This window comes from Oreochromis niloticus, linkage group LG8 (assembly GCF_001858045.2).
Source record: "Oreochromis niloticus isolate F11D_XX linkage group LG8, O_niloticus_UMD_NMBU, whole genome shotgun sequence".
Taxonomy (NCBI): domain Eukaryota; kingdom Metazoa; phylum Chordata; class Actinopteri; order Cichliformes; family Cichlidae; genus Oreochromis; species Oreochromis niloticus.
Genome location: NC_031973.2, coordinates 12980981 through 13008342, shown reverse-complemented (window position 1 = coordinate 13008342; position 27362 = coordinate 12980981). Strand labels below are relative to the sequence as shown.

The following is a 27362-nucleotide window of genomic DNA, read 5'->3' as shown; positions in this document are numbered from 1 at the left end:
CAACACGGGACGTTAATATAATTTTGCTGGCGGATGTGGAGCGAGCGCAAAACCTACTTTCTTTTTAAACATAACGCGTAGCGGAATATATATTTATCTTCCCCCCTCTCAATTTAATAGTTTGAATGTTAAATATCGGGAGAATTACGGCTCCTCTCGGGGAAATTATGAAAAAGGGGAGGAAGATAAAGAGAGAAGGAGGCAGGGACGGAGGAGGGGGGGAGAAGGCGATAGCATGCATTTATGCCTGCAGGAGTCTTGCATATGCTACCTGGAATTATTTAAAAATAAATAAATAAATAAAGATATGTGTGCCACTTTAAATCAGTAGCGAGGGCCTTTGCAGGTTTTATGCAAACAAATGATAGATTTAACAAACAGCCAATTAAAGTCTAAAACGATCCAAATCACTTTCAAGTGTAACCAACTGTTTCAAGGGGGGAATCGGAGTAAAGGTGGGCCGGTGTTAAACGCTCTGTAAATGAGGTTAAATATTCATCTCGTTTAATTACAACTTAACTATTTAATGCCTGATATAGTGTATTTATAACTTAATAATAACCCTTCGCCACGTATGGAGCCGCAAGTTCAGATGTAACGCGTGCTGGAGGTGAATGATATCAATTCATCACTGTAGGCACCTTAAGAGGCGGGTCAATTGAGTGAAGTGACAGATCATACAGCCAGTGCCGTGCCTCTTAGAGTGAGCTCATACATAAAGATTGACATGTGCTTTATCAAACCAGAAATCGGATCTTGTCTTTACAGCCAATATTGAAGTTGCTAGGGAGGGCACATTAGTGTAGGTAAGCTTTAATGAGACTCCATTGGATTGTAATCAGCGTCATGTCGGATTCATGTAAACTACAACATTGTAACAAAATGGCGACTGTTTAGGTGACATCAGTAATGCTGGCAACGCTGTCATTTATCTGCTCAACTCGGCGGAGCGCAAACTCTTCGGTGTGTTAACGTAGTTTTTTTTTCTTACCGCCGCTTTCTTCCGTCGTCAAACGGCTCGGTGGCGACTGCGGACGTGCCCCGAAGCGCCTGTCAGCAGCTGTCAGGAAGTGAGCATTGATTATTACGTGTGTCATTAAAGCTCGCGCTGATCAGTTTCGTCGCCGCGGACGGACGTCGAGCTGTCAAAAAAAGTCTCGTGCGGACAACTAACGGTTAAACTTTTACGTATGATTTCCTCTTTTTTTCCTGTAATGTGTGTGTTTTTAACCAGTTTGTGTGTGATATTTACGTGCAGCAGAATAAATGTTAACTCCTAAGGCTGCCTCTGTTTTTTTCCAAACGCGAAAGGGACTCTGAAACCGAAAATGTGTTTCTTTCGAGGTGACTGTGTACACTTTCCCAGAAGTCGGTAGAAGTTTCTAGCTGCCTGTCATAGTGTGAAAACTTACTACTCTTAGAAGAAGGAAAAAAAAGAGTCCCTTTTGAAATGGACATCTGGTTTGGTGTGTGGATTATAGTGTCAGACTATGGATTAAGTCACTCTGATTTCTTTAGCAGCCATGACAGTGCCTGCATCTGTTTTTATCCATCTGTTTCTCATGTTTTAGCACATCTTAAAAAGTCCTGCATTCCTCTGGCTTAGTTTTCATACCCGATGTGCCATCAGATAGTTTTACAGAATGTGAATAAGGAGAAATAAAAGGTGATCTGACAATTTGTTGTTTTTTCTTTTTTCTGTTTTTCTTTTAGATTTAATCTGGAATTTTAATAAGCTCAGCTCCTGGTCAGCTGGTGACTACCATTGTGGAATTTACTAGTGCCAACTTTTGTTGAAGTTCAATGTGAGATACCCGGGATTGAGAAGAAATAGTGAGCGGATGCGGTTGTGGAACATAACTTCTTGATCTTACTAAGGATGTGGATGTACCCAGTTTTCAGCAGCAGAAAGGGGGAATCTTTATGGATCTCATTTTTGTGAGGCTAATTGTTCAACCATGGTAAAACTTGCAAACCCTCTTTACACGGAGTGGATTCTTGAAGCAATACAGAAAATCAAAAGGCAAAAGCAGAGGCCCTCGGAGGAGAGAATTTGCCATGCGGTGGCAACGTCACATGGACTGGACAAGAAGACCGTCCTTGAGCAGTTGGAATTAAGTGTTCACGATGGCTCTATCCTCAAGGTTACAAATAAAGGAAGCGCCTCCTACAAGGACCCAGGACATCCCGGAAGAGTTGGATCAATCTTGCCTGCAAATGCACCTGTGCCATCAAAGGAATCTATATGGAATTCGAGCGATCTGCGCCATATTGATTGGAATAAAATGCTTAGGAGGGCCATCGAAGGCCTGGATGATACCCATGGCTCCTCGCTAAAGAACATCGAGAGGTATCTGAGGAACCAGGATGACCTCTCAGACATTGTTGATAACCCCGCCTTCCGGCAGAGGTTGCGGCTGGCTGCAAAGCGAGCAGTTAACAACGGCAGGTTGTCAAAAAATGGTCCGAGGTATAAGCTCAGCCATGGGAGCGTAGAGGGAAGGAGCTCCAGGTGTCCGAGTGCTTCCACCTTGGTCCTGTCATCTGTGACACTCCTCCCCCACGAGCGAGACCAGGTACACACACCTCGGCCTCTGCATTGTTACTCCTTCCTTCAGTCATGTTGATTCATGTGTCATCCTGAGCTTTTCTTTACCTAATGCTGCTGTTAACCCAAAAGGAGACATTGCTAAAAGTAAAAACATATTCCTGCTGTTGTTGATGTCTCATTGTTTTTGATCTTCTTGTCAAGCTCTGACATGTGCCACAGCTTTTTTTTTTTCCTTTTTTTTTGGTTCTTCAGCAGGTTTATTTGAAACCTTCAGCAGTTGGGAAGGTTGAAAGTTCAGGCCACCACTTAAGAGTAGGACTTTTATGATTGGGGTCTTAATCTTTGGGACTTAAAGCTGGGCAGGTCTGAAACAACGCCATCTAGAGTGCATCCCTTTGGGATTGTGTTGCTGTTGGTCTCCATAATAAGAGAGGTTGAATAATCAGAAAGTCATGCTGACTGTGTGGTAGGCAGTCTGCTGTAGGCTTCCCACAGGTTATGTAACTCTAGCCTAATGACCTTAAAGGATGTGGCTGGCGTTCTTGTGAGTTGGTGAACAAAATTGTGATAGATTATTGGTAATTTGCACGTGAATGAGCATGTGTTGAGAAAGTAAGACGAAATATTTTCCCGACTGCATGCAGCTGTTATGAACTTGGTGCAAACTGAGATGCCCCAGAGAGGAAATAACACCATATAAACAAACTTTCGACATCCACAGGGTGGTTTATAGTTTGCAGAGATTGTGTCTTTGTTACTGGTGTTTAACAATAACACACGCTGCTGACAAATGTCTGCAAGATGACAGCACTTTTGTTCTTGCTTTGCAATTTTAAGACACTGTCAAAGAGTGGGAAGAGTGCTTGATGGAAAATGGTTTTCACTGTGTGACCTAAAGTGCAGTGTGTAGTCATCTAGTTAGTGTGTTGTCAAGGCTTTTTGCATATCATGTGTTGAGGCTTATCAAGATGAAATGCGGTCTAGTTTATGCACAAGTTATGCAGCTGAAGTAGCAAGCAGCATCAGGCTATAGAGATGTCACCCTGCTCTTCACCAGTTTCACAGTGAATAATCAGGAAGCGACACCTTGATACTGCAGCCACAACTGTGACTGTGTCTGTGGTGAGGCCAAAAGTGAAACTGAGAAGTGTTTAGAGACACAGTGTCCTGCAGTGGTTCTCATAGCTGAGGAAGGCCTGCTGTTTTCCATTTGGAACATTTCAACCTATTGCTCGCGGCCTGATGACATCACCTCGCCGGGTCCAGGTTTGCTGTTCACTTCAAAGGATGAGACAGCTCTGCCTGCTCAGTAGTTGAGTGTGTGTGCTGAGAATAAGAGATACTTTGAGGTAAAAAAGAGCAGTCTTGGTTTAGAGTTTATTAGATTCTGAAGAGACTCTGGCAGGAACAAAGGCAAGGAATGAGAGTTTTTTTCCTGCTGTGTTATGCAACCACTTGAGCTCGCTCTCTCTCTCTTTCTCTCTACCAGCACTGTTCTAATAGGACCCCACCCCCTCACTCAGGACAGCCTGCTCTTTTGAAGCAGCATAATTTCCTGTAATGTACTTAATTTAGAATCCCCAAGTAAATCATCAGCATCTCTTCAGCTGCGTTTCTTTATTTTTTTTTTTTGCATTTTTCTCTTGTACAGATTGCAAATTGCTATTGGTTTTTAATCACCAGACACAAGAATATTCCTACTGGAAATTAATCCAGCTTCTGGATCAGCCTTCATAGCTGAGTCAGTGGAGACTGTGTTATGGAGCCTTATTAAGACTTATTATTTTAAACAACTTCACATCACTGTGCTCGGAGCATTTCATCAGCGGCGTACACAGGTTGCACATTAGCACTGTCATTATCAGTCTTTATCACTTTAGCGGAAATCATATTTATAGTTGTTTGTTAACCTATAATGGAAGTGTCACACAGTGCACTTCATGTACCTAAACAACAAGGCATAACCCAAAGTATTCCTAACACCAAGGCTCTGTTCTCAAATCCTATTGTCTGCATCTGTTACCAGTGATAATGCAGACTCCGTTGTGATCAAGGACGACTGCTAATGTTTTTCCCCTTTTGTCTGCTTGAAGCAAGTCTCAATTCAACTTTGATGAAGCCTTAGCTGGCAGATTTTGCACAGTCGAGTTAACAAAACACAGGGCTTTAAAAGCAACAACATTTTGGAAATGACAGAAAATTAAGCAAAACGTCCACAACAAGTTCTAAAAATTCAGTTTTTTTACTTTACACTGTTTTTTTATTTTTTCACTGATCAGAAATCTCACATCCAGAAATATTCATTATAACATTTTGTTATTATAGGGGACCGATTATGGTAATTTCAGCTCCTAATTTTAACTCTTGGACTGTACTGGAGTAGCTTTGTGTTGTTTATGTGTTGCTATCTATCCTTTACCCCCTTAAAGCCAGCTTTTTTATGATTGGCTGCCCCTCAGAAACAGAAGGTTTGAACAGCATATAAGGACTATCCACCCTCTGTGACTCTGCTCCTGATTGTTTGCTAATCTTATTGTTATTTTGTCCCCTTTACATTCAGAAATCATTGAGATCATTATGTGCATTTGGACTGTGAAGGCAATATTGTTTGCCCTTCTTGAACTTGCTGCCTTTTGTCTGGGCGAGATGTGTTTTATTTTGAGTTATCATCACATATATCAAAAATCACCAGTTACCTCCGAGCCACAGTGTTAAATCATACAGGTGTAGCCTCATCACAAAGCTCATCACATAGATTTTTTTGTGGTTTTATGTCCATAATCACAGCTGTGTGAGCAGCAGTCTGCTTCTAATGCCAGCCCGCTTTCAAATATTGACCTGGCAGGTTGGAAAATAGAGTAATCATTGATGTGGCAGTAAACTGCTTCCCCTCGCCGTAGCAAGTAATTGATACAGCCAGGAACAATGACCAGATTGCCATTGCATCCTTGCTTCACTTTCCCTCTGGGGTTCATTTGGAGTGGAGTGACGGGTTGAAGGGATGCTGCTGTTTTTGTGTTTTGTTGACGAATGGAAAAGGAAAAACAACACCTCCCCCGATTCAAATGAGGGTCAGAGGGAGGTCAGTGCCAGCAGAAATTTGAAAGATGCAAATTGGGTTATGGTCAGGATGATGATCTGCGTCATAGAAACCAGGAACTAATTATGGCCATCCCTAGAGGGCCCTCCAAGGCTCCAGTCAATTGGTGAGGCCTTAGTGTGTAAACTGATGATGAGGTGGGTTATTTACGGTCACACCCTGCGAGTGTTATTTTCCGTTAAGAACTTCCTCTCGAGCTGAGAAGGAAACCGCAGTTTGTTTGTTGCTTCTGTAAGAGGCTTTTATGTATGATCTCACATTTAAAGGGAGACTTATGAAAGCCATACTGCAGCCATCTCAGTTAAGTCTGGTCTTGATTTCAGCCTAAGATTCATTAGACTTTGACTGGCTGCTATATGAAGTAATGACACAAAGTCTTCCCAGCTCTCGCGCTCTCTCTGAAGTCGGCCTCTCTTCATTCTGAGTGATCAATGGGGAAATCCTCTTAAACCTTGAGCTCATATTTTACTTCTTCTGAACTTAACCGTAAGCCCTTAAATGAGCGTTTGTTCTGAGACTTGCAACATTTACTGTGGATCATGGCAGTAACAATGAGAGCATGTTTTATTATTGAGGTAATTTGATTACATGCTGGTTAATCCTTTCAGACTGGAGTGCAAGCTTTAAGAATTGGATTAAGCCCTTAAACTATGATTACTAAGATCACTTACCCATTCAGATGTAATGGATAAAGGAGGTGGATCTCAGATGCAGCATATCTCTGAGGATAAGATTCATTTATTATTCATTTCTAGTCTGTGAGAACTCAACTCTTTATTTTTTCCCATTCTCTGAGCTGCTTCTTCCAGCTGATATTTTCATGGCTGTTTCATTAAATCCGCACTTTTCATGTTAACCAGTGATACATGACTAGTGATCTCAAAATCTGGATCAAAGATTTCAGCGCTGCACACAGAGTGTATCAGTCTGTCCCTTAAACAGTTTGTCTCTGTTTGTGTTCCCACACCAGCTCCGGGTCGACCCCATCCCAATATGCAGTTTCTGTCTCGGAACGAAAGAGTCAAATCGGGACAAGCGGCCAGAGGAGCTACTGTCCTGTGCAGACTGTGGGAGCAGTGGTAAGTCGCCTTGTGTAACGCTTCACTTTACTGGATGTTCCCACGAGCCATAACATAGTGTAAACAAGACTAAACTGCTGGCATGTTAGCTCAGAAGCAACAGTGTCAGTGTATATGTGGATATAGGTCAGAAATGTGGTTAAAATCACTGCACCGGTGTATAACATGATGTCATATTTATGCTATATGTATGAAATGTTGTGTTTGAAATGTTGTGCAAACTAAGCTAGATTTCTATCATCAGTCAAACGTTTTGCACATTTAATGGTGTTAAAATCCACAGTTTTGTATGTGCCTGTGTTTTGGTGTCACGGCTCAGTAGTTCTCGATGTTTTCAAAAGCATGTTCTTGCATTATTTTGGCATATTATCAGTATCCCAACAAAAACATAAACATCTTCTTTTCAGTAACGCTCTTTTGTGATACATTAACTTGTTTATTTCTCAAGTATAATAAATCCTACTTGACCTAAATTTACCATTTAAAGGCAGCAGTGTCAGTTTCGGCTGCAGAATAGTGCAGAATTAACACTGTCTGTCTGTGTGTGTGAGTGATTCTCTTTCTCTTTCTTTCTTGTCAACACTGAATACACAGCCAATCCTATTTGAATAAACTTTATTACCTGGGTGTTTGCGCTCACAGTGAGCTTTTACATTGTGGCAGGTTGATTGACCCATAGCGTGCGAGCAGGTTCTGGCCGTGGAGGAAGGCCAATTAAAATGTGTAAAGCAAGTTAACACATTGTACAAGATCAATAAAAAAAGACACACACACACACACACCGTGTACTCAGCTTTAAAGGGCTAACCCTCCTACCATGTTGTACCTGATACACAGAACAACTGTTGAGCAGTCAAAACCTAATGGGTAGAAGTCACGCTCCAGGAGTGTGACTATATAGACATAAATAGATTATTTGGGGGGGCATTAAGCAGACACATTGCCTGATATAAACTAATTACATCAGCAGTATTAAAGAAATACCAACAAATTTCTGTCATCTCACAGTGTTCAGTATATATTCAAGTCATCCAACCTTGGCGGTAGCAGTTTTCTGCATCGGTTAGGCAGATTTCATATTCTTTCACCATATTTTTCTCTTCCCTTTAAGGGATTTATTGGAAGAACAATCTGCAAATTGAGTGGCTGGAGGGATCCAAATTACTTGCAAGCCTCAGAAGGGCAGATGCTCCAAGTGACCATTAGAATCTGAAATCACCCAAGTCATTTTCGCTCACTTCAAATTATTTTATAGAGCCACTCCAGTTATAGCAGATCAAAGATCAACCCTTTCCCCGCTGCAGATTGTTGGCATTTCCTTTAGTGTTCTTTTGTTCCAGACAAAACTGCTAACCCCCCATAAAATTACCTCTGCCTAGGAGTCATTTATGTTTGAACAATTATTTTAAATGCCGTAAGGAATTGTTCTCCTGGTGACATTTTTATAGCTCAAATTTGACTAAGTAGCGTCGAGGTGGTTTTCATTAACCACTCGTAGTGTACACAAATTGTGCTCTCACTGTAAAACAGCTGTTTTACAACCATGAGAGGGAGCCGGGTGAGAGAAGAGGCAAGCTTTTACATGACTTTCATGGATCAGCTTCCATTAGAATGAGTGCTGCTACTGTTTCTGCCTCATTAAGATCAAATTATCTGTAATTAGTGGCTCAGATGTTTGATCATACTGTTTTTAGACACAACTTGTGGCAGGGGGAAAAGTGTTGTGGACATACAGGCACAGGCCCAGCATTGTTTTTTAGTGATGTAATATGTTAATGTTTAACCTGACTGTGTTGACAAATGAAAAACCTTGTCTCTGGCTCGGTGACAGCGCCAGCGGTGGTAAAATGTCCTGTGCTAATATGCATTTTTTATTGCTCCTAAAGGGCATCCATCATGTCTGAAGTTTTCCCCTGAATTAACCTCAAATGTGAAGAGATTACGGTGGCAGTGTATTGAATGCAAAACCTGCAGCTCCTGTCGAATACAGGGGAAAAACGCTGTGAGTATTACACATGCATCTTAACACACACCATTTTCAGTGTTGTTGGCTTGAAGGTAGATCCCATTTTGTGCATCCCTGAGGATTTGTTGAGATTTGTAAAGCCTCTCTTGTGCACAATTGGGCTTATTTTTCAAAAAAGAAAGACTTTAAATGACGGGGGTGTTACATGTATGCAACTGGGACATCCTTTACACATGCCTGCTGTTCCCTTTCAGGATGAGATGCTGTTCTGCGATTCATGTGATCGGGGCTTTCACATGGAATGCTGCGATCCGCCGCTTTCAAGAATGCCAAAAGGTGAGGTGTTTATACTGTCTGGCTTCTCTGTTTTCCCCCCTCTGCTGTCAATTCAAAGCCTTTTCTTCACAGACGGCCGTTTGGGGCTGTCACTCAGCACACAGAGAAGCAGCAGTGGCTTATTAGGAGCTTTGCATGCATATCAAATTATTCCAGCTTCCCTGGGGAGATTTGCTATCTCTGGATTACAGTACTGACCCTACATTGAGGCTTGTAATGATGGTGCACGTACTGTAGTAGGATATTTGGCAGGCAATTCATACGAGTCACATAGCTGAGCTCAACAAGCTGACGCAAAGTCTATTTTTCCAAACGGAGAACTGACCCAATGTTTTTCTTATGGATTTTCGCTTTGTGCTGAGTAATTGATTGTCATTGTGAGCTGGTGGGAATCTCGCCAGCTCTTCCTATTAAAGGAAATGTTTCAAATGAATGTACTGTATGTCCTCTGAATTGATGAACCCACCCAAACGGTACTCTCTCTGTTTGGACACCCTCCAGGAACCTGGATCTGCCAAGTCTGCAGGCCGAAGGAGAACGGGAAGAAACTGCTGCACAAGAAAGCCGATCAGATCAAACGTCGATATGCAAAGCCAATCGGAAGGCCCAGAAATAAGCTCAAACAAAGAATGTAAGTGGTCTGTAATCTAACTAACAGCAGTTACGCTATACTCGAGGTTAATTGTTTGGTGTAATAACAGTACATCTGCTGGTAAGATCTCAATACATGGCAACATTTCTGTAGAGAAGTCAAATTGCCGTTTTTATAGTAAACGATCCATGGTCCATTGCAAACATGCATGAATTACAGTTTATAGCTTGACTCTGGTTTAAGTTCCAGACCTGATTAACTATAAATTTAAACATAAGCTATAATACATTTAGCCTCCACAGAGAATAAGAACACCCAAAAATGAAATACAGATAACTTCTATGCAACACATAGAATTAATATTGGTAAATTAACGTGTAAACAGCACTTAAGTGTTGTTATTGGATAAAGGAGATCCGTAGACTTTATATATAGCCTTTATAAAAGATGGACGTTGCTACCAAGTCTTGTTTTTCTAATAGCCAGCGGGAGGAGACTCATCTACTCAAAAATGACCTTTCTGCACCCTTGTTCTGTGACCTCTGGAACCACTTTCCTAATGAATTTGTGGTTTCTGTCTAAGTATTAGTATCTAGTAAGTTATTTTTGTAAATTGTGCTCGTGATTAGTGTCAAAAAGGAGAACAAACCTGGGTATGCATTAAGGGAGGGCTACCTGATGGCTCACTTCCCCTATGAGCGTCTGCTTACAGTGATGGGTGACATCAATGTGGCTACTTCCATCTTTTTAAACAGTATATAGCTGGACGGTGTGTTTGCTCTGGGCTGTAGCAAGCCTCCTAAAACTACAGAAGGTTTAGTATTAAAATGTGTAAAATCACATTTTCACTCTCTTATGTATTCAGGCAAGATGTATTTTATATCTTGATTTGAAAACATATCTTAATATAAAAATGTTAAAAAAAAATGAATGTAAGATGATTTGTGCAGCCCCTCTATCATTACAATATTTATATTTAAATGCTATTTTCAGTCAGTAGCAGTGCTAATAATAGTTTGAATGCCCTTTATTGATGCCACGTGGGGACATTTCTGCTCTATGTTACAGCAGCAACAGTAACAGTTAAATTATATAGACGGTTATACAGGTTATAATTATATAGACAGACATTTTTATGTGTGAAAATGAATAGATGTCCACACTTAAATCATGCTGTGAGCATTTTATTCATCCCTTGCCTGGGAATATGAGCTCCTGATGTCAGGTTACAGGAAACAAAAATTATTGTGTCTAACTAAGAATCTCACAGATAACTCTGAACAGGAAATATGAAGCAAGACTTTAGGCTTTGTATAAATATTACTGTTAACAACATTACATTTCTGAGAATGATTTGAGCTTCAAAACTTTAATGACATAATTACACGTCTGAGTTGATGTTTTTGGTTACATTCATGTGTCAGCAGTGAGATCTACATTTACTTTGTTGTTCTTGTCCCGGCAGGTCTGTAACCAGTGGTGACGGCTCCATGGTAGCACTGGGAGGAAGGGGGGTCACCTGGTAGGGGTCAAAAAGATTACCGTCTGTTCCACACCTTCATCTGGTCATGCTGCATCTGTGAAGGACGTCCGAGACAGATTTGCTGTTGCAGACCCTTGTTGTGCGGTCGACGCCACCCAATTCACCACTTCCACTCCCACCACCACTCCCCTCCTCACGCCCACCTCCACCCCAGCTACACTCACTGTTAACAAGAAAACCAAAGGGCTTATTGATGGGCTTTCCAAATTCTTTACTCCTTCCCCCGTGGGCCGTCGCACGCGAGCTGTAGCCATAGAGTCGCCCGCCAAACAGTTAAGCTCTAGAGAAAAGGGTCCGCCCAAACTGTCCAAGCCACCAGAGCCGTTTGCCTTTGCTGCTGATGCCTCTCAAAAGATAACCCCCTCATCCTCTGCACTTCCTCCTGCTTCCACATTGCCCGGACTTAGCCCCCCCTCGCAGGTGTCCAGCAGCTCCACTTCTGCTAACTCTCCCCAGAGCTCTTCCAGCCAGTCTAGTGTTCCTTCCCTGAGTAGTCTCTGCAATAGCAGCCAACTTAAGGGACTTTTTGACGGACTCTCTCACATTTTTACTACTCAGGGACAGTCACGGAAAAAGCGACTACCTTCCTACGCGCCACCTAAGCGCATGCCCCATAAGCAGGACTCCCCCCATACGTCCAAAACGGGGCCCCAGCGCCTTGGAAAGAGCGAGTTTAATAAAAATAGGTTACACTCCACAACTGCTGGGCCGGGCCGACCCAGAGGACACCCGTTTAAGATGGTCAGTCATTTCAAACGTAACCCTTTCTTTAAAAAGCGCAGGACACTAGGCAGGCTGAGGTATAAAGGGAGCCCTCAGAAGGGAGCCCTCTCACCAGGAAAGGGAGACTTGACTGACGGAAGAATTAAGCCTGAGAATAATCATGGTAAGCAAGGCTCGAAATTCCAACCAAGACCTGCGTCTCCACACCTCTAAGCTTCTTCTTTATTTTTTTACTTTCATTTTTTAAAAGCTTGACACTCGCAGTTATTTTTTTCCAGACTAGAGCTTATCTTTTCTTTGAGAAGGCACCCTCAGCACTCTAACAGACTACTAATCTTCTTCCTAATTTAAATTCTTTTAGTTTATTAACACAGTTTCGTTGCGTTTTGACTTGACTGCGGAGTATACGTGGCTTCCATCCTCTCGCCCGTTGGCTTTTGTCATAGTGCATGGCCCACTAACTCCCTCATGTTGCTCCTTGCTCTGTCTTCGACCCTCTGCAGTAGTGCGCCCATTGTGATCACTACCTAGTAGAGACTGTAGTCCCATCGCCCTCTTCCTCATCCCACCCTCACTCTTGAAATCACTGTCTCCTCTCAACCTCACTTCCAGCGGTCATTACGAACCAGTGATTCACCCACCCAAGCTGACTCAGAGCTGACACGATGATTATGGCCTAAGTGCAGTAACCCTTACATTTCACTGTCTTCAGGAGTGAAGTCACAGCTTAAAAAAAAAAAAGACATGTAGGGGGAAAAAAACAAACGGATGTATGTTTCAAGAAGTTCTAAACAATATCCCGCACAAACACTCGTTACTCCTCCAGCATATTTCCATAAATATGTTAATGATGCATCACTTCCACTTGTAATGGGTTTTTGTTTTGGTGGTTAAGTCATGGTGTTGATGTCTTTCATAAAATTACTGCCTGCTTTCCAGCATCAGTTGCTTTTCATGTCGACACTCGCTCCCTTCACTGCATCTGCTTCTTAATTCATGGGAAACTGTCTTGGTGGATGACTAAGCACATGAAAGCGGTTACGCAATTAGAGTGATTTAGTTTCACTTCATTACATTAGGGATTTTCATATAAACATGCAAAGATGATACATTATGAAATTCCTCTGAGACACAGCCTCAAACAGGCTCAGCAGCAGTGCTCACAGTATAAGCACATTTGCATAGAATGCATTTATGAGATTATTCCACGGTCGCTTCAAACGGGGCGCTGTTGATGTGCCGCCTGATGTGTTGATGTCGTGCTATTGTTCCTCTAACAGGCCACAACGGGGAGCTGCACGTGAAGCAGGAGACCCAGGCAGACTTTGCGGCCATGTCCAGAGACCACGTCACAGAGGAGGACATTGAGACCTTCACACGAGTCCAGGAACTCGCTGCTCAGGTAGGAAAACGCTATAAAAGGTCAGGATTTTTTGCTCATTTTACGTGCTTGCAAGAAAACTGAAAGGAGAACCAAAGCGGGATTATATACACAAAGAAGGTCTTTCAGTGATAATTTGTCATGTCAGTTTTATTCAGCTCTCTTGAGTATATTGTAATATAAAAGGAGCCAACTTCTAATCCAATTGTGTTCATTGCCTAATTAGTAAACTCTTGCCAATAAAAAAGCTAAATACAAGCCAAGAATACATGAAACAATAACCCATGTAAAAGAAAATCTTCTTTCTGACTTTTTTATGTAATTTTGCACTTCTTGGAGTTGAATATTTGTCAGCATTTTTAGACTAACACTTCCGACACACAAGCCTAGAGACACCCCGGAAAAGTGTATTTCCCGACCGGTTCGGGAGTTATTAATTAAGGTCGCTGGCAGTGTCCATATGAAATCGGTTGCAAAGAGGGTGCTGCACCAAAGGCTCCTTGCATGTTTTGGTTGCTAGCAGGTTGCCCATAGTTTGCATGGAAGAAAGGGACTTTCCGAGCTGTAAGGAAACTTGTGCAATGCTAACTGGAGAATGTTCACCCTAAAAACTGCACCTTTTGAAATGTGTTGGTTGCAACAGTAAAACACCACTGTCCGGTCTGTAGGCCCGTGCGGCGGGGCATAACTGAGCAGGCTAACAAAACATTCGTATAGGTTAAATTCTCCGCCTTCTTCAGACTGTTTATCTTTGACTGAGGGTGTTTGTCTTTCCACAGAACATTTTGTTTTTCTTAGACCCTGAAGCATGACTCTGGAGTTTCACTCTTAATTTAAACAGATAGATATACTATACGTCTGGAATGCATGGGTCTTAATAAACAAAAATGCTTATTTCAATCTTTAGCCTAATACTTACGAATTTAAGAGGTCCTAAATTTGGTTAAAAAGATCAAGGGCTCAAATATAACTTTATAACTTAGTTTGTTTATAGACTCAGAAACCCATATAGACGTCAGAGAATATGCATATGAGTAAAAATAGTCATTTGAAAAAAGAAACGGAAACCACTGGCTCAGTCGGTAACTGGGGTGTCAGCATGGTAAAGATTATCGTATTTGTGCGACTGATTTTGGGCAGATGCATCTTTCATTTCTCACGAGAACCATAAACCACAATCTCGTCTCGACAGAGTTCGTGACAAGAGGAACTGTAATGCTGAATTATCTGGGTCACTATATTTATCAGTGTGTCTTTGTTAAATCTTTTTACAGAGAACTGGATCTCGTTCATCACTGATGAACACAGACTCCGTTCGATGCCCCGCTGTCATTGAATTTGGGAAGTATGAGATCCAGACCTGGTACTCATCACCTTACCCACCTGAATATTCAAGGTAAGTAGTATTTTTTTGCACCAGATAATGCCAAATTCTTTTGTTGCTGGTGCCGAGTTTATTTCACTGTCCTATTATAAAGCCTCTCATGCTGAAGTACAAACCTCAGCTCTCGTTTTTGTCTTCACCAGATTACAAAAGCTTTATATATGCGAGTTCTGTCTGAAGTACATGAGAAGCAAAAACATCCTCCAGAGACACACAAAGAAGTGTGGCTGGTTCCACCCGCCAGCCAATGAAATCTACAGAAAGGACAACCTCTCCGTATTTGAGGTCAGCTTCCCTTTACAGCAATAAAGCAATAACTGTATGCTGCATGAGATCCCACTGAATGGGCTCTGGGAGGGTGGGGGAATGGGAACTGTTTGAACAGTGTCCTCTTGCTCTTTTTATTCCGTGTTTAGGTTGATGGAAATGTCAGCAAACTATTCTGCCAAAACCTCTGCCTGTTAGCCAAGCTTTTCCTGGATCACAAGACCTTGTATTATGATGTGGAGCCTTTCCTCTTCTACATACTTACAAAGAATGATGAGAAAGGCTGTCATCTTGTGGGCTATTTCTCCAAGGTAAGAATTACAGAGTGATTTTATGGGAAATGAAGGAATACCGCACATCATTTGTGAATGCTGATACTGAGACCTCACGGTAGTTTGTCCATTTAGTGATGTGGATTTAACTTCCTCACAGTGGTTCAAATGTGGGGGGATTTTCTGCTTTCTCAGTTCTAGATTACCGTAAATTGATCATCTTGGGATATCTAATGTTATAAAAAAAACGAATGTCAGTCGCAGCCGTAATTCTCACACGGCGATACTTTTTAGTGAAAGATCTCGGTTTGTGTATATGATGTGCATGTGCATGTGCACAGCTTTAGACAAGGACAATGGCAGGTGCAGTAAATTGCCAGCTTCAGCAGAGCTCTGACATACTTGATCTGTTTCTCCTTCCCCCAGGAAAAGCTTTGCCAGCAGAAGTACAATGTCTCCTGCATAATGATCATGCCTCAGTACCAAAGGCAAGGATTTGGAAGGTTCCTTATTGATTTCAGTAAGTTCTTTAATGCCTTTTTAGACCACCACACTTGGTTTTTATTATTGGTCTTTACAAACAGTTTCAGATTAAAGGCAGAGTTTTGTAGCTTATGGCAAGGTGCTGTTATTTTGTTAAGGCTTTTCAAGGGGGTCTAATCAAGAGCATTCATGTACAGTGCTTAGGCAATCACAGAAGATTAGGAGTGGGAAACATAACATTCTGGCTGCAGTATTAATTTGATGGCCAGTAGTTTTCACCTAAGCATTGCCTGAAGAGCCCCCCTCACACACAGACACACACACACACACCAAATTCTCTCTCCTTGACTTCTGATGAGGCATGGATGCCGTTTTTTTGTTTTAAGTCTAGTAAATGCAACACATACAATATTTAAAGCCCACAGTCCACTTATGAAAACAGTTGCTGCCTTGAGTGGATTTTTGTGTTTAGGCAGGCATTTTTTTGTCATTATAGGCATTTTATTATTTTTCAAGGGTTGTCTCCGTGCCGACTGGTGGAAGACAAGGAAAAAAAGGAGTGAGTGCAGGGGCGGGCAGGCGGTAATGGAGCATTTGATTTCCTGTTCACTTTGGGAACCATTGAGACACAGAGATGCGAGAGGATCTGTGATATTGAGAGTGTGCTGATAACAAAGACAGGGATTAAGGGAGATTGAACACAGCTGAGTTCTGAGCTCTTTGAAGGCTTTATTGGAAAATGTAGCTTTGGAGCTGGAAGTTGTTTAGATTAAGATTTTCTGTTATATTGGATTGTATTAGAGGAACACTTTGTCTCAGGTAGCTCTCACAGCAGAGCATTAGTGTGTGTAAAGCGTTCTCTTTCAAATCATAATTCACAGGTCTCAGAGTAGCGCTTTTGTTTTGCTTTATTAATGATAATATACTTGTGAAATGGCACAAAATGAAAAATTACTTTTTCAATTAACTTATTGGAATATTCATCTCTAAGTGTATTTATCACAAGCTGCTGTTCTTAGCTTTAGTAATGAATATTGTCATGATTACTGGAATATTATGTGTTCCCTGTTTTGTGATTAGATTAGCTTGTTTGGTTCTCAGTAGTGGGTGCACATTAAAAGGCATTAATTAATTTCATGCCGCTCATAATGGATGACCCTTGACAGGGCTGCTATAAAACTAATTACACACAGATCCATATTAGTATTTTTTTCCTTGTGTGTTATCTCTCCTAAGTGCAGTCTCCTGTGAGCAATGACATCCAGCTGCTTCTCTGTTTCGCTCTGTCGCTTTGTTTCCTCTTTACTCCCCTCTTTCAACCTCCTTTGTTGCCCTTGCTGGCATGTGTCATACCTTCTGACGGAGGTTGAAGGAGTGGAAAGCTTCTCTGCCTTTTACACTATTTGAAGGTGAATCCCAACTAGGGTTTGGCGTCACATCTTTACATGAATACAGAGGGAAGGGGGGAGGCGCAGGGATTGGATTACAATCCGAAATAACCCAGCCGCCGCCTGCAGCTCGACTAAAGCATTTTGTTTTTGTTTGAATCGTGTCTTTTTAGGTTACCTTCTCACCAGGCAAGAAGGACAAGCTGGATCCCCAGAGAAGCCGCTGTCAGATCTGGGTCGCTTATCCTACCTGGCATATTGGAAAAGTGTCATACTGGAGCACCTTTATAAGCACCCAGATAAACACATCAGTGTTAAAGGAATAAGCAGGGCCACTGGGATGTGTCCACATGACATCGCCGCTACTCTCCAGCAGCTCGGCATGATTGACAGACAGGATGGCAGGTCAGTTTCAGAGCCACAGTCTCCTTCAGCTTGTGCTGCCGCTGCTGCTTCTGCTGTCTGACTTATCCAGGCCAGCGGGTATTTTTAACAGCATATCCATTAATGCCGCCGAATATTGACAGAAGTAAGTCAGGTTAAGCACCCCCAAGGACACGGAGCACCTGCTGTCCCAATGAGCGCTACTTTAACGCTAGTATTTAACCACACTTCACCCTCTGTTACCTTTTGTTGTGGATGTAGAGTAATGTGCTTTCCTCTTCACGAAATAGGATCGTGCTGATCAGAAGGGAACGACTGATTCAGCGACACATGGAGAAGCTCAGGGCGAACCCACGTCAGATCGAGGTGGATCCAGACGCCCTGCGCTGGACACCTTCCACCACTCTGAACGCTGTCCTGTCTGAGGAGGAGAGGGAAGCAGAGATGGATGTAGGTTCCTTTGTTCAAGAAACGCTAGTTATTTGTTTCTGCTTGCCTGCAATGCTGTTAGTAAATGTTTGTTTGATTAGCTTGGGAGTTCAAATAGAGGCCATTAATGGGAAAGGCATTCTCACTGTCAGCAGGCATCTAATGTTGTGCAAAATTGCCCTAAATCAGTTCACTGCATAATTGATAGTACTGAATATTCCATGAAATGCAATCTTTCCACGGTCGCTTAACAGGAACGTTTCCTTCATGACGGGCAGACATCCAATCATGACGCTGCTCTTATTATCAGGAGAAACCTGCAGTGATTCATTTGTCATGATGTTAATTCCAATCTCTTGCTTTCCCATTAGCATCGTTGCTCAGATGTTGGATCCGTGCGTGCGCCTTTCCCAGAGATAATGCGTCTTGTCTGTTTAATTACCAGGCTGAGCGGCTGAAGGAGCAGGCCAGTTGCTGGGAGAAGGAGGAGAGAGAGGGCTACATGATGACTCACAGTTGTAGGCAACCTCTCACAAAGGTCCACTGCAAGGTTCCCTACAGGACCTACGAACGAAGGCCCGCACCGCCCTGGACCAGGCGCATCCAGCTGACTGAGGAAGTGAGCGACGAGGAAGCTGACGACGATGACGACGACTCCGATGGCTCGCCACCCATCTTGACAAAAGCCCATGCAATGCTTGCAGCCAAGAGAAAGGTGACTGTCAGTGTTTGTGTGCGCCACTGTGGAGTTTGCTTCTAGGACAAAGTGGGATTGAGTGTATGTCTAGATGTTTTCCTTCATTAAAGAGCATGTTGTGGTTGAGATGGAAAGGTTTGATAAATATTCATGAATTCAGTGTAGGGTTCAGTGGCTTCCTCCTGTCATCTCGATCCTCCCTGTGTGCCTGCAGCTGTAGATAATAGATTGTGTTTTCACTGCTGGTGTCGAGACTGTGCAGGCTAAACCTTGTACTATTGTCAGTGGTCATGGTTAATTTACTGCCCTCCTCTGTGCTCCTCACATCTGTTCCGTCTATATGGCACTGCCCCCTTGTGCTGGAGATAATATTACAACTGGCTGCATGATGTCAGGGGAGACCTTTTCAACTAAAACAGTATGGAAACCAGAAAAGAATGACAGTGGTTGATGGGGTTTATTTAGTGCATTAGTTACAGTATTCAATTCGCATTTTTCTTATGAAGGATTTTGGAGGGAAGAGCGGTTACAGTCTGAGGTAGTCGGTGGGAAACAACTGGAGAATGTAAAATATAGACTGTGGTTTCTGCTTACTCTGCCTTTCTCATTTGTGGGTTTCCACACCAGCCTGCATTGCTCAAACATTTAGTCTTGCGCTGTGGTTTTAACATTTTGCATTTAGCACAGAATCCTGTATGGGTTTAAAAGCTGTACCATCATGGAGGTCATCCACATACTGCCCCACTTTCCAGCATTAACAAAAACCAATCTGCTGTGATTGAGGTTTGTTTTCATTGGTTCTTCTCATATTTCAGAGAACCCTGGTTCTGAAGAAGAGAGGGCGTAAAAGAAAGCGAATAAACAGCAGCGTAACGACAGAAACCATCTCAGAGACGACAGAGGTGCTGAACGAGCCATTCGACAACTCGGAGGATGAGCGTCCCATGCCCCTTCTGGAGCGCACTTTTAGAGTCGGTGAATTGGATGAAGAAGATGAGGAGGAGGCACATAAGGACAAGACACCAGCTGCACCGATAAAACGACGAAGAGGTCGCCCAAGGCTGGAGAAAAATGTGCAAAAAGACAATCTTGAACACTGGAATGAAGGTACTTGAGCTGTGATTGCTGTTTTTAAAAAAAAAAACAACAACTAAACTTTATATTTCTTATGTTATTTCTCTCCGCTTCTTTTTTTCTTGAATGTCATTGCAAACTAGTAAAGTGTTTCATTGTTTTGATCTGTAGGAGCTGATCTTCTCTCTAAGAGACCCAGCAAACCCCGTCCAGTGAAACGGAAGAAAGGCTGGCCCAAAGGAGTGAAACGTGGACCTCCTAAATGGAAGCTAAAGAACGAAAGAAAGATGGGCTTTAAGCTGAACCTCTACACACCCCCTGAAACTCCAATGGAGGCAGAGCAGCACCACATTCATACTGAGGAAGCAAAGGATGGGCCGCACCAGGATGTCGTCCATGTCAATGAGGGCAGCAAGGCAGGCAGAGGCTCGGCAAGTCCCGATATAATGCTGGACAGGTTCCCCTCTGAGCCCCCAAGTCCTGCTGACCATGGCTCCCACAAGTCGAGCTCTCCAGAAGCATCACCGGTAGCCTCTCTGGTGTGCTCCCCAGCTGCCTCTCCGGGCGCCGTGTCCCCAAGGCATGTTGATGCAGCTGATTCACCAGAACCACCTGAAGATGACCAGCAGGAGGTTCAACATGAGCAGAAATCCCCAGCCAAAGATGTAGTGCACAGCACAGAGGGTGCTGTATCGCTAGAGAATGACAATGAGGAAGATGAGGAGGAGGGCGAGCACAGAGCCCAAATAGAGGATCAGGATGCAGATGATGAAGATGACCGCCACAGCAAGACAGCAGAGCCAGAGAATAATGCAGAAAACCTGGAAGAGAGTTCGAAAGACTTACCCAAAGGCACGCCAACTTTTTTAGATCCAAAAGAAGACAATGACTCTGAGTTGAGTCAGCAGGTTTCTACAGTACTCTGTAGTGAAGCGGAACCAGCTCCTGCTACAGAAAGCATCCAGGATAGTGCGCCGGCAGAACCATCAGAAGCAACACCGGCACCTGAAGCAGCAGCAGTCACTTCAAAAGCAGCTGTAGACTCTGATAATCCTGCAGACTCTGAGTCAGAGGAAGAGAGTATGCATAGTCCTTGTCCAGAACACCACCTGCCTCTTCCGCCTGCAGAGAGGCCAATACTCAATCCCATGCTGAGGGAGGATCCCCCAGTCTGCACAGAGATTGACTCAGAGACAGCCCAAGCTGTTCAGTCCCTGACGCAGGAGACCGAGCGGGAGAATGTTTTCCAGGACTGCGTGGAGAGCCAGGAGCCCTGCAGGAACCTGCAAACGTATGCCCATGTGAGCCAGAGCCCCCAGATCACCTCGCTGGACGACTGTCCCCAGTCAGATCACAGCAGCCCCCTTTCCTCTGCGCACTCCCATCCCAGCCAATCAGTACGCTCAGTTAACAGCCCAGCTGTCTCCATCCTGGACAGTGGCTACACGCAGATCAGCCCTGACCACAGTGCCATCTCAGTGCCGTCGCTCCATAATATGGAGACAAGTCCCATGATGGATGTACCGTCGGTGTCGGATCACTCGCAGCAGGTGGTGGACAGTGGCTTCAGTGATCTGGGCAGCATTGAGAGTACCACAGAGAACTACGAGAACCCCAGCAGCTACGACTCCACCATGGGCCAGAACAGCTGCTCATACGGCAGCATCCCCCTAGCGGCCTGCCCCAGAGCAGCTGCGCCGTGAGCCAACAAATGGCTGCCGTTAACCCCGGCAGCTGCGGGATGATCCAGCAGAACAGCCTGAGCTCGCCGCCGCACTGCAACGTCAAGTCACCGCAGGGCTGCGTCGTGGTTGAGAGGCCTCCGAGCAACAGCCAGCACAACCAGCACAGTCAACACAGCCAGCGCAGCCAACACAATCAACACACCTCCCACAGCAGGCACGGCCCACACAATCAGCACACCCAACACAATCAGCACGGTCCACACAATCAGCTTACCCAGCACACTCAACACAATCCCCACAACCAGCATAGCCACCACCACAATCATCACCTGCAGCACAATCAGCTCAGCCAGCACAATCCGCATGCTCAGCATAGCCTTCACAATCAGCACGGTCAGCACAGCCAGCAGCAGTCTATGACTCAGTGCGCCATACCCACCAATTTCGCCACCACCATGCAGCTGGCAGACATCCCTGAATCTGGCAACACAAACTTCACCCTCTATGAGAGGATCAACCACCAGGGAGAGTATGGCAGCGGGCACTATTCTCAGTCCTCTGGCCTTAGTCTCGCCAAATTGCAGCAATTCACCAACACATTCATAGAGCACCCTCACTCGCTGCCTTTCAACCCCTCGGCCTCACACCCCATCACATCATACGCCAACACCCCCTCATTATCATCGCAGCACTCTAGCCTGGTATCGTTGTCCCAGACGCCACATCGAGTCCCCAACCCACAGGTGCAGGCCACCATGACCCCGTCCCCGAATCTCAGTTCACCGCCACCCATGATGCTGCAGCGCAACATGGGCATCCCGTCCTCGCAGCGGATCCAGCCTCAGATGGCCTCCAAAAATCACATCTCTGCACGCTCCAAGTCGGCCTCGCTGTCGCACCACCAGCAGCAGATGTACCCCCGGCCGCCACAGGCTGTCGCCATGCAGGCGCCATCCAGGACGCTGGCCGCCATGCCACGCATGAACATGAGCATGAACATCATGCCGGCACCAGCCTACAACGTCAACTCCATGAACATGCCCTCCCTCAACGCCATGAACGGCTACAGCATGAGCCAGCCCATGATGAACAGTGGCTACCATGGCAACCATGCCTATATGAACCAGTCACCCCAGTACTCTATGCAGATGGGCATGATGGGAACACAGCCATACCCCCAGCAGCCCATGCAGGCTCCACCACATGGCAACATGGTGTACACTCCAGCTGGGCACCATGGCTACATGGACACAGGCATATCCAAGCAGTCCCTGAAAGGGCCTTTCATCAGGCGGTAACTGTCCGCAGGACTGAGCTGCTTCTCCTCGTGTGCATTTTGCTGTTAAAAGATGCACTGATTTGGCCTTGTTTCCCTTTTTTCTTTATTTCTTTTTTGTGTGTGTGTATGTCTTCATTTTTCCTTTTTTGTTTTCTTGTTGTTGTTATTGTTAATGACTTATTAAAAAAAACCAGCAGAAGCAGCAGCACTTGGAAAGAATGCAAAAAATTTCATCAGTGAGTAAACTTTGAAGCTAATGTTTGAAAAGTATTTTTTGTTCCTCCAGATGGGAAGCCTTACATCATTACGATGAAAATCTATTTAATTAGTGTTAGTGTCTCTGATGTGTCTTTAGACCAGGCGGGTTCAGAGCTCACAGGTAGAGATTTCATCAGTGGTCTTGTGTAGCAGCCTCAAATGAAGCCATTTAACGTGCCTGCTACAGGTGGAGATAGTGGCTGTTTGAACCTGTTCAGTGTACCTGTCTAACAGTGCTGACAGTTAGTTTGTACTATACTCATGCCTTTGTATATTTAAATTATTGTACTTATTTTGTAAAGTGACAACTAGCATGCTTCAGTCTCTGTTAGTGACAGTGCATTGAGTAGTACTGTACAAGTGTTGTGCTTAATAGCAAGCCATTTTAAAAATATCTGGCCTTTACTAGGTTTCCCTCTACGGGGAGAAAGATGAAAAACTATATTTTGTTAATTCTAATAATGTAAAAAAAAAAAATGTAAACTTAGTCTTGTTTTCTGTTTGGTTTGAGAGGTTTTATTGCTATGTATGTATAATTCTGAAGTCTTTTTGTAACAGATCTCCTTGAGGCAGCTTTCTGTTTAATAAAGCAGACTGATTTCTGTCAAAGTAACAAAGCATATCTCAGTGTTTTTACCCTGAAAAATTCTAAAACATTTCGAAATGTCCAGAAGTGTGGCAGAATTTTAAAAAAAAAGAACTAAATGATTATAATGATGAATAACAATAAAGAAAATATAAATTTAGTCCAAAGTTGATATTTTACATAATGCCTTTAAAGCTACGTTTTCATTCCATCTGTAGATTTGTTTTCTATCTTTATAAAATGTTGGATTTATATTTTACCGAAGTGTAGAAGAATAGATCCTGTGAATAGACCAAACTAAGCTAATGGATTGCATGTAAAACGCAACTTGTACTTGTGTTTTTGTTTATATTGCTCTTTTGTAATCTTTCTACCTGTACAGAGTTGCTGGTAAGAACGGGGGGAAATACCTGGCTATGTGCACACAAATCGGACAGAATGACATTCTTGTATTTATGACTTTTCTCCTTTTTGTCAGTCACTTAAAATGCTGTACATTTTAGCATAAGAATAAATTATGATTGACCATGTACTTCACTGTTCCGCTTTTAATTTCAAAACATGCGTGTCGATGAACCCAGCGGTAGATTTTGACGGGTTTTGGTAATCCAGGCAGGTGTTTTCTTTCCTGGAGATTTGCTAGGACAGAGCTGAGGCTTAACTTGATTTGCACTCAAAATACTTATGAGTCAGGCTTTAATAGACCTGATTCTCGATTAGGACATTTATTCAGGGGTCTGAGAGCCAACTTGGATTTCTCACTATGACTTGCAATTTGGTTTGAGACTGTCACTGATATATAGTCATGTGAAAAACTCAAGTACACCCCGTGATTCATTTGCTTGTACAACCACCTTCAGCAGCGATGACGTGAAGTAATCATTCTCTGTTTGACTTTATCAGTCGCTCACATCTTTGTGAGGGACTTTTGTCCCACTTTTCTTCAGTTCACTAAGGTTTGCAGCTGTCTTAAACTCCTGTCACAGCATTTCAATCAGGTTGAGGTCTGGACTTTGACTTGACCATTGCAACACCTTAATTATTTTCCTTCTTAGTCATTCTTTTGGAGACTTGCTGCTGTGTTCTGGATCATTGTCCTATTGCATGATACATTTTGGGCCAAGCTTTAGCGACTGAACTGATGGCCTCATATTTGACTTGAGAACATTTTGATATACACAGTTCATACATAGTTGAATCAATTGTTGCAAGGTGTCCCGGTCCTGTGGCTACAGAAACAGCCCAAATCATGACCCCTCCACCGCCGTGCTTCACATTTAGCATGAGGTATTTGTGCTGATATGCTGTGTTTGGGTTTCTCCAAATACGTTTCTGTGCATTATGACCAAACATCCCCACGTTGCTTTTGTCTGCTCCAGAAGTGTTTTTAGAAAGTTTTAGTCTTTTTCTAACTAAACTGTCATGACCTTTGACATTTAACATGCTAATGGATTCCTGCAGAGTCTGAGATGTAGCTCTTGGAGGTTTTTGTTTGCAATTTCTCTGACTTCTCTGTGAATTTACCAGGACATCAGCTCCCAGGAAGATGTTGTGAATAATCCTTCTCACTGTAGAATGATGGACTCTTAAGTTGCATGGAAAAAGGCCTCATAACCGGTCTGAGATTGATGGGCAGCAACAGTTGCTGATGTCGTTCCTCCTTGGCATTGTGTTAACACACAGCTGAATGCTCCAGACCAACAAACTGCCAAAACTTCTGTTTTTATTACTTTACTTTTATTCCTGTGAAAGCAGTAAAGCTGTATTTAGTTTTAATAGGACTATTTTTTCACATGGCTGTAACTCGTAGCGTGACTTGGACAAGTCTTAATAGCTGGGATTTGACTTAGTCTCCACTGACTTTAGTCTCAGACTAATCAGCCACACAATCAGCTTTCCCCTGCAGATTCCCCCCTTTTCTCCAAGAGGTGCTGGTCCAGCTCTCGCAGCTGCTTCAAAAAGCCCCAGTTAGGGATGATACGCCTGCGTTTCTTTACGTGCTCTATGGCATCGACCACCGTCATGTTCTCACAGATCATGAGATAGGCGAGGAAAAGTGTGGCGGACCGACTCCTTCCCATCACGCAGTGCACCAGCAGTTTATCTGCAGACGAATCAGAGAACAGATTCACGGCATGTTTCAGGCAATTTTCAGCCAAAATATTCGTTTTTTCCGTGCAGCTGTCTTACTCTGAGGATTGCTCAGTGTCTTCTCAATAAACTGGGCAGCAGAGAAAAAATACTGGCTGAGGTCAAAGGTTGCGACATCTTCTGCTACTACACCATAGTATACAATGTCCATGTCACTGTAGTAGCCAGCTCCGGTGTCCACATTGTTCCACGTCCCCTCTGCTGCATTCAGGATGTGCGTAATTCCCAGCCTCTTCAGCGTGTACTTGTCCTTTGCAGTGTCCCTACAAGAAGCCAGTGTCAGTATAATTTTAATCCTGTTATTTTATTCAGTTTAGACATTGTATGCTTTTATAAAAACTTTTTCTCACTTACTCATCCCCAATAAAGACATTAGGCCAAACCTCGTTGACATGAGTGTAAGCCACACTCCCTCGGTTGAGGATTTTCTCCAACTCATAGCCCCCAGGTGTGGAATAATCATCCACTGGACTGGACTCCTCAGCTGCCCGAGTAACATTTATCTTCGTGTCAGTCTTTGACTCGCGAGAAGCCATTTTCTCACCGTGGCTTCCTCTCACACATGATTTATTTGCTTAAGGAGAAAAAGAAATGCCACACTTGCTTTTTTATTTTTTCTTGTATTCCTCCACCCCTCAAACTACTGTCATAAAAAAGTACAGTTTTTGCTTTTTTTTGTTTTTCGCATGCATCTTCAGCAGCACTCACCCGGAGATTGAAGTCCTTCGTTTTTCTTCCCGGGAATTCGGTTTTCATCATTCTGGCAGCTTGTTGTGAAGCAGCCCTTGAAGGCAGAACATGGTAAGGTTTTAGTTCTGGCAGGCTCAAGTCAGGGCACAGATTGTATAACCGCTCTGTGACGGGCATCAAATGCAGAGGATATTTTTAGGGCTGTGATGTGGCGGGCCCCTGACCTTAGCTGCCACGTTCTCTGCCTGTGGGGAAAACTTCCACCCAGCCAGTCCCTGCCATCCACTTCTGAACACACAACTTTAATCTCTGCTGCTGGCAGGAAGCTGTGCTTATCCAAACTTTGCACTTGCCAAAGGATACCCATATTCACTGGAGTAAACAGGGCACTCTGAGCTTTTGCTCAACCGTACGAGCGAGTCCTTGAAATTGTGTCAGTCTCTCTTAGCCTTTCTGCATATCTTCAGACGCTGGGAGAAGCTGTGTAAGCACAGCCTCACAACACCCGTTAAGGATGTTCAGCATCTTCTGGAGCCTCTCAGGGGCCAAAAGAGAACTGAAATGTGTCAGACTGTTAGACAGATGAGGTTTTTCGCAGGATGGCACACGTCTTTGATTCCCCATTATATGATATGCACAGTCCATTCAGTGATCTAAATGCAAGCCCCCAAAGTGAGAGTGTGATGATGGCTGTATTGCAGGATGGCTAGATGAAGCTGCTAACATGTCAGACAGAGTTTTCACACCATCAAACTCCTTTATTTTTCCCTCATATCTTCATACTCTGCCATCATTCATTCTGACAGTGAAATCATTAAACCTGTGATATCCAATTCCTTTTATTTTGACAGCATCTCTCTCCCAGCGAGCTCTGGAGAGCATCTCTTATTAAGATGGCTTCAGTGTTTCATCTCTTTTCAAAGTCTGACCTGAATCTGTATACATGCTCAGAAAGCACGCTGGCATATTTTTGTCATCTTGTATCAAGACTCTTTAGACACATCACAGTTTTAACTGTACGTCACTGGATTGCAGCAGTTAGGACGCAGTATTTTGAGAAATGT

The 27362-nt window shown here is 43.5% G+C and overlaps 2 protein-coding genes across 2 annotated transcripts; one reads left to right on the top strand and one right to left on the bottom strand.

Moving 5' to 3' along the window:
- The first annotated feature begins 1031 nt into the window (after positions 1–1031).
- kat6b (K(lysine) acetyltransferase 6B) lies at positions 1032–23989 on the top strand. Its single transcript, XM_005471339.4, is given in 20 exon segments — positions 1032–1188; positions 1714–2576; positions 6622–6730; positions 8617–8732; positions 8951–9032; positions 9534–9663; positions 11090–11135; positions 11137–11157; positions 11159–12053; positions 13171–13292; positions 14546–14667; positions 14799–14940; positions 15072–15233; positions 15621–15714; positions 17239–17470; positions 17740–17899; positions 18324–18593; positions 19391–19682; positions 19821–21314; positions 21317–23989. Coding segments are annotated over 19 exon segments (6423 nt in total). The 5' UTR covers positions 1032–1188; positions 1714–1958; the 3' UTR covers positions 22633–23989.
- On the bottom strand, positions 23532–26471 carry dusp29 (dual specificity phosphatase 29). Its single transcript, XM_025909740.1, has 4 exons — positions 26317–26471; positions 25963–26182; positions 25648–25871; positions 23532–25561 (listed from the first exon to the last, which is right to left on the bottom strand). The coding sequence occupies exons 2-4, from the start codon at positions 26142–26144 to the stop codon at positions 25347–25349; spliced, it is 621 nt and encodes a 206-aa protein (XP_025765525.1). The 5' UTR covers positions 26145–26182; positions 26317–26471; the 3' UTR covers positions 23532–25346.
- Between the last annotated feature and the right edge of the window lie 891 nt (positions 26472–27362).

What these genes read in the sequence shown, in the direction of transcription:
- dusp29 (XM_025909740.1), bottom strand. Translation starts at nt 26,144, where the DNA reads ATGGCTTCTCGCGAGTCAAAGACTGACACGAAGATAAATGTTACTCGG. An exon ending in AATGTCTTTATTGGGGATGA is followed by an intron (nt 25,872 to 25,962) that starts GTAAGTGAGAAA and finishes GGCTTCTTGTAG; the next exon opens with GGACACTGCAAAGGACAAGT. An exon ending in GACACTGAGCAATCCTCAGA is followed by an intron (nt 25,562 to 25,647) that starts GTAAGACAGCTG and finishes ATTCGTCTGCAG; the next exon opens with ATAAACTGCTGGTGCACTGC.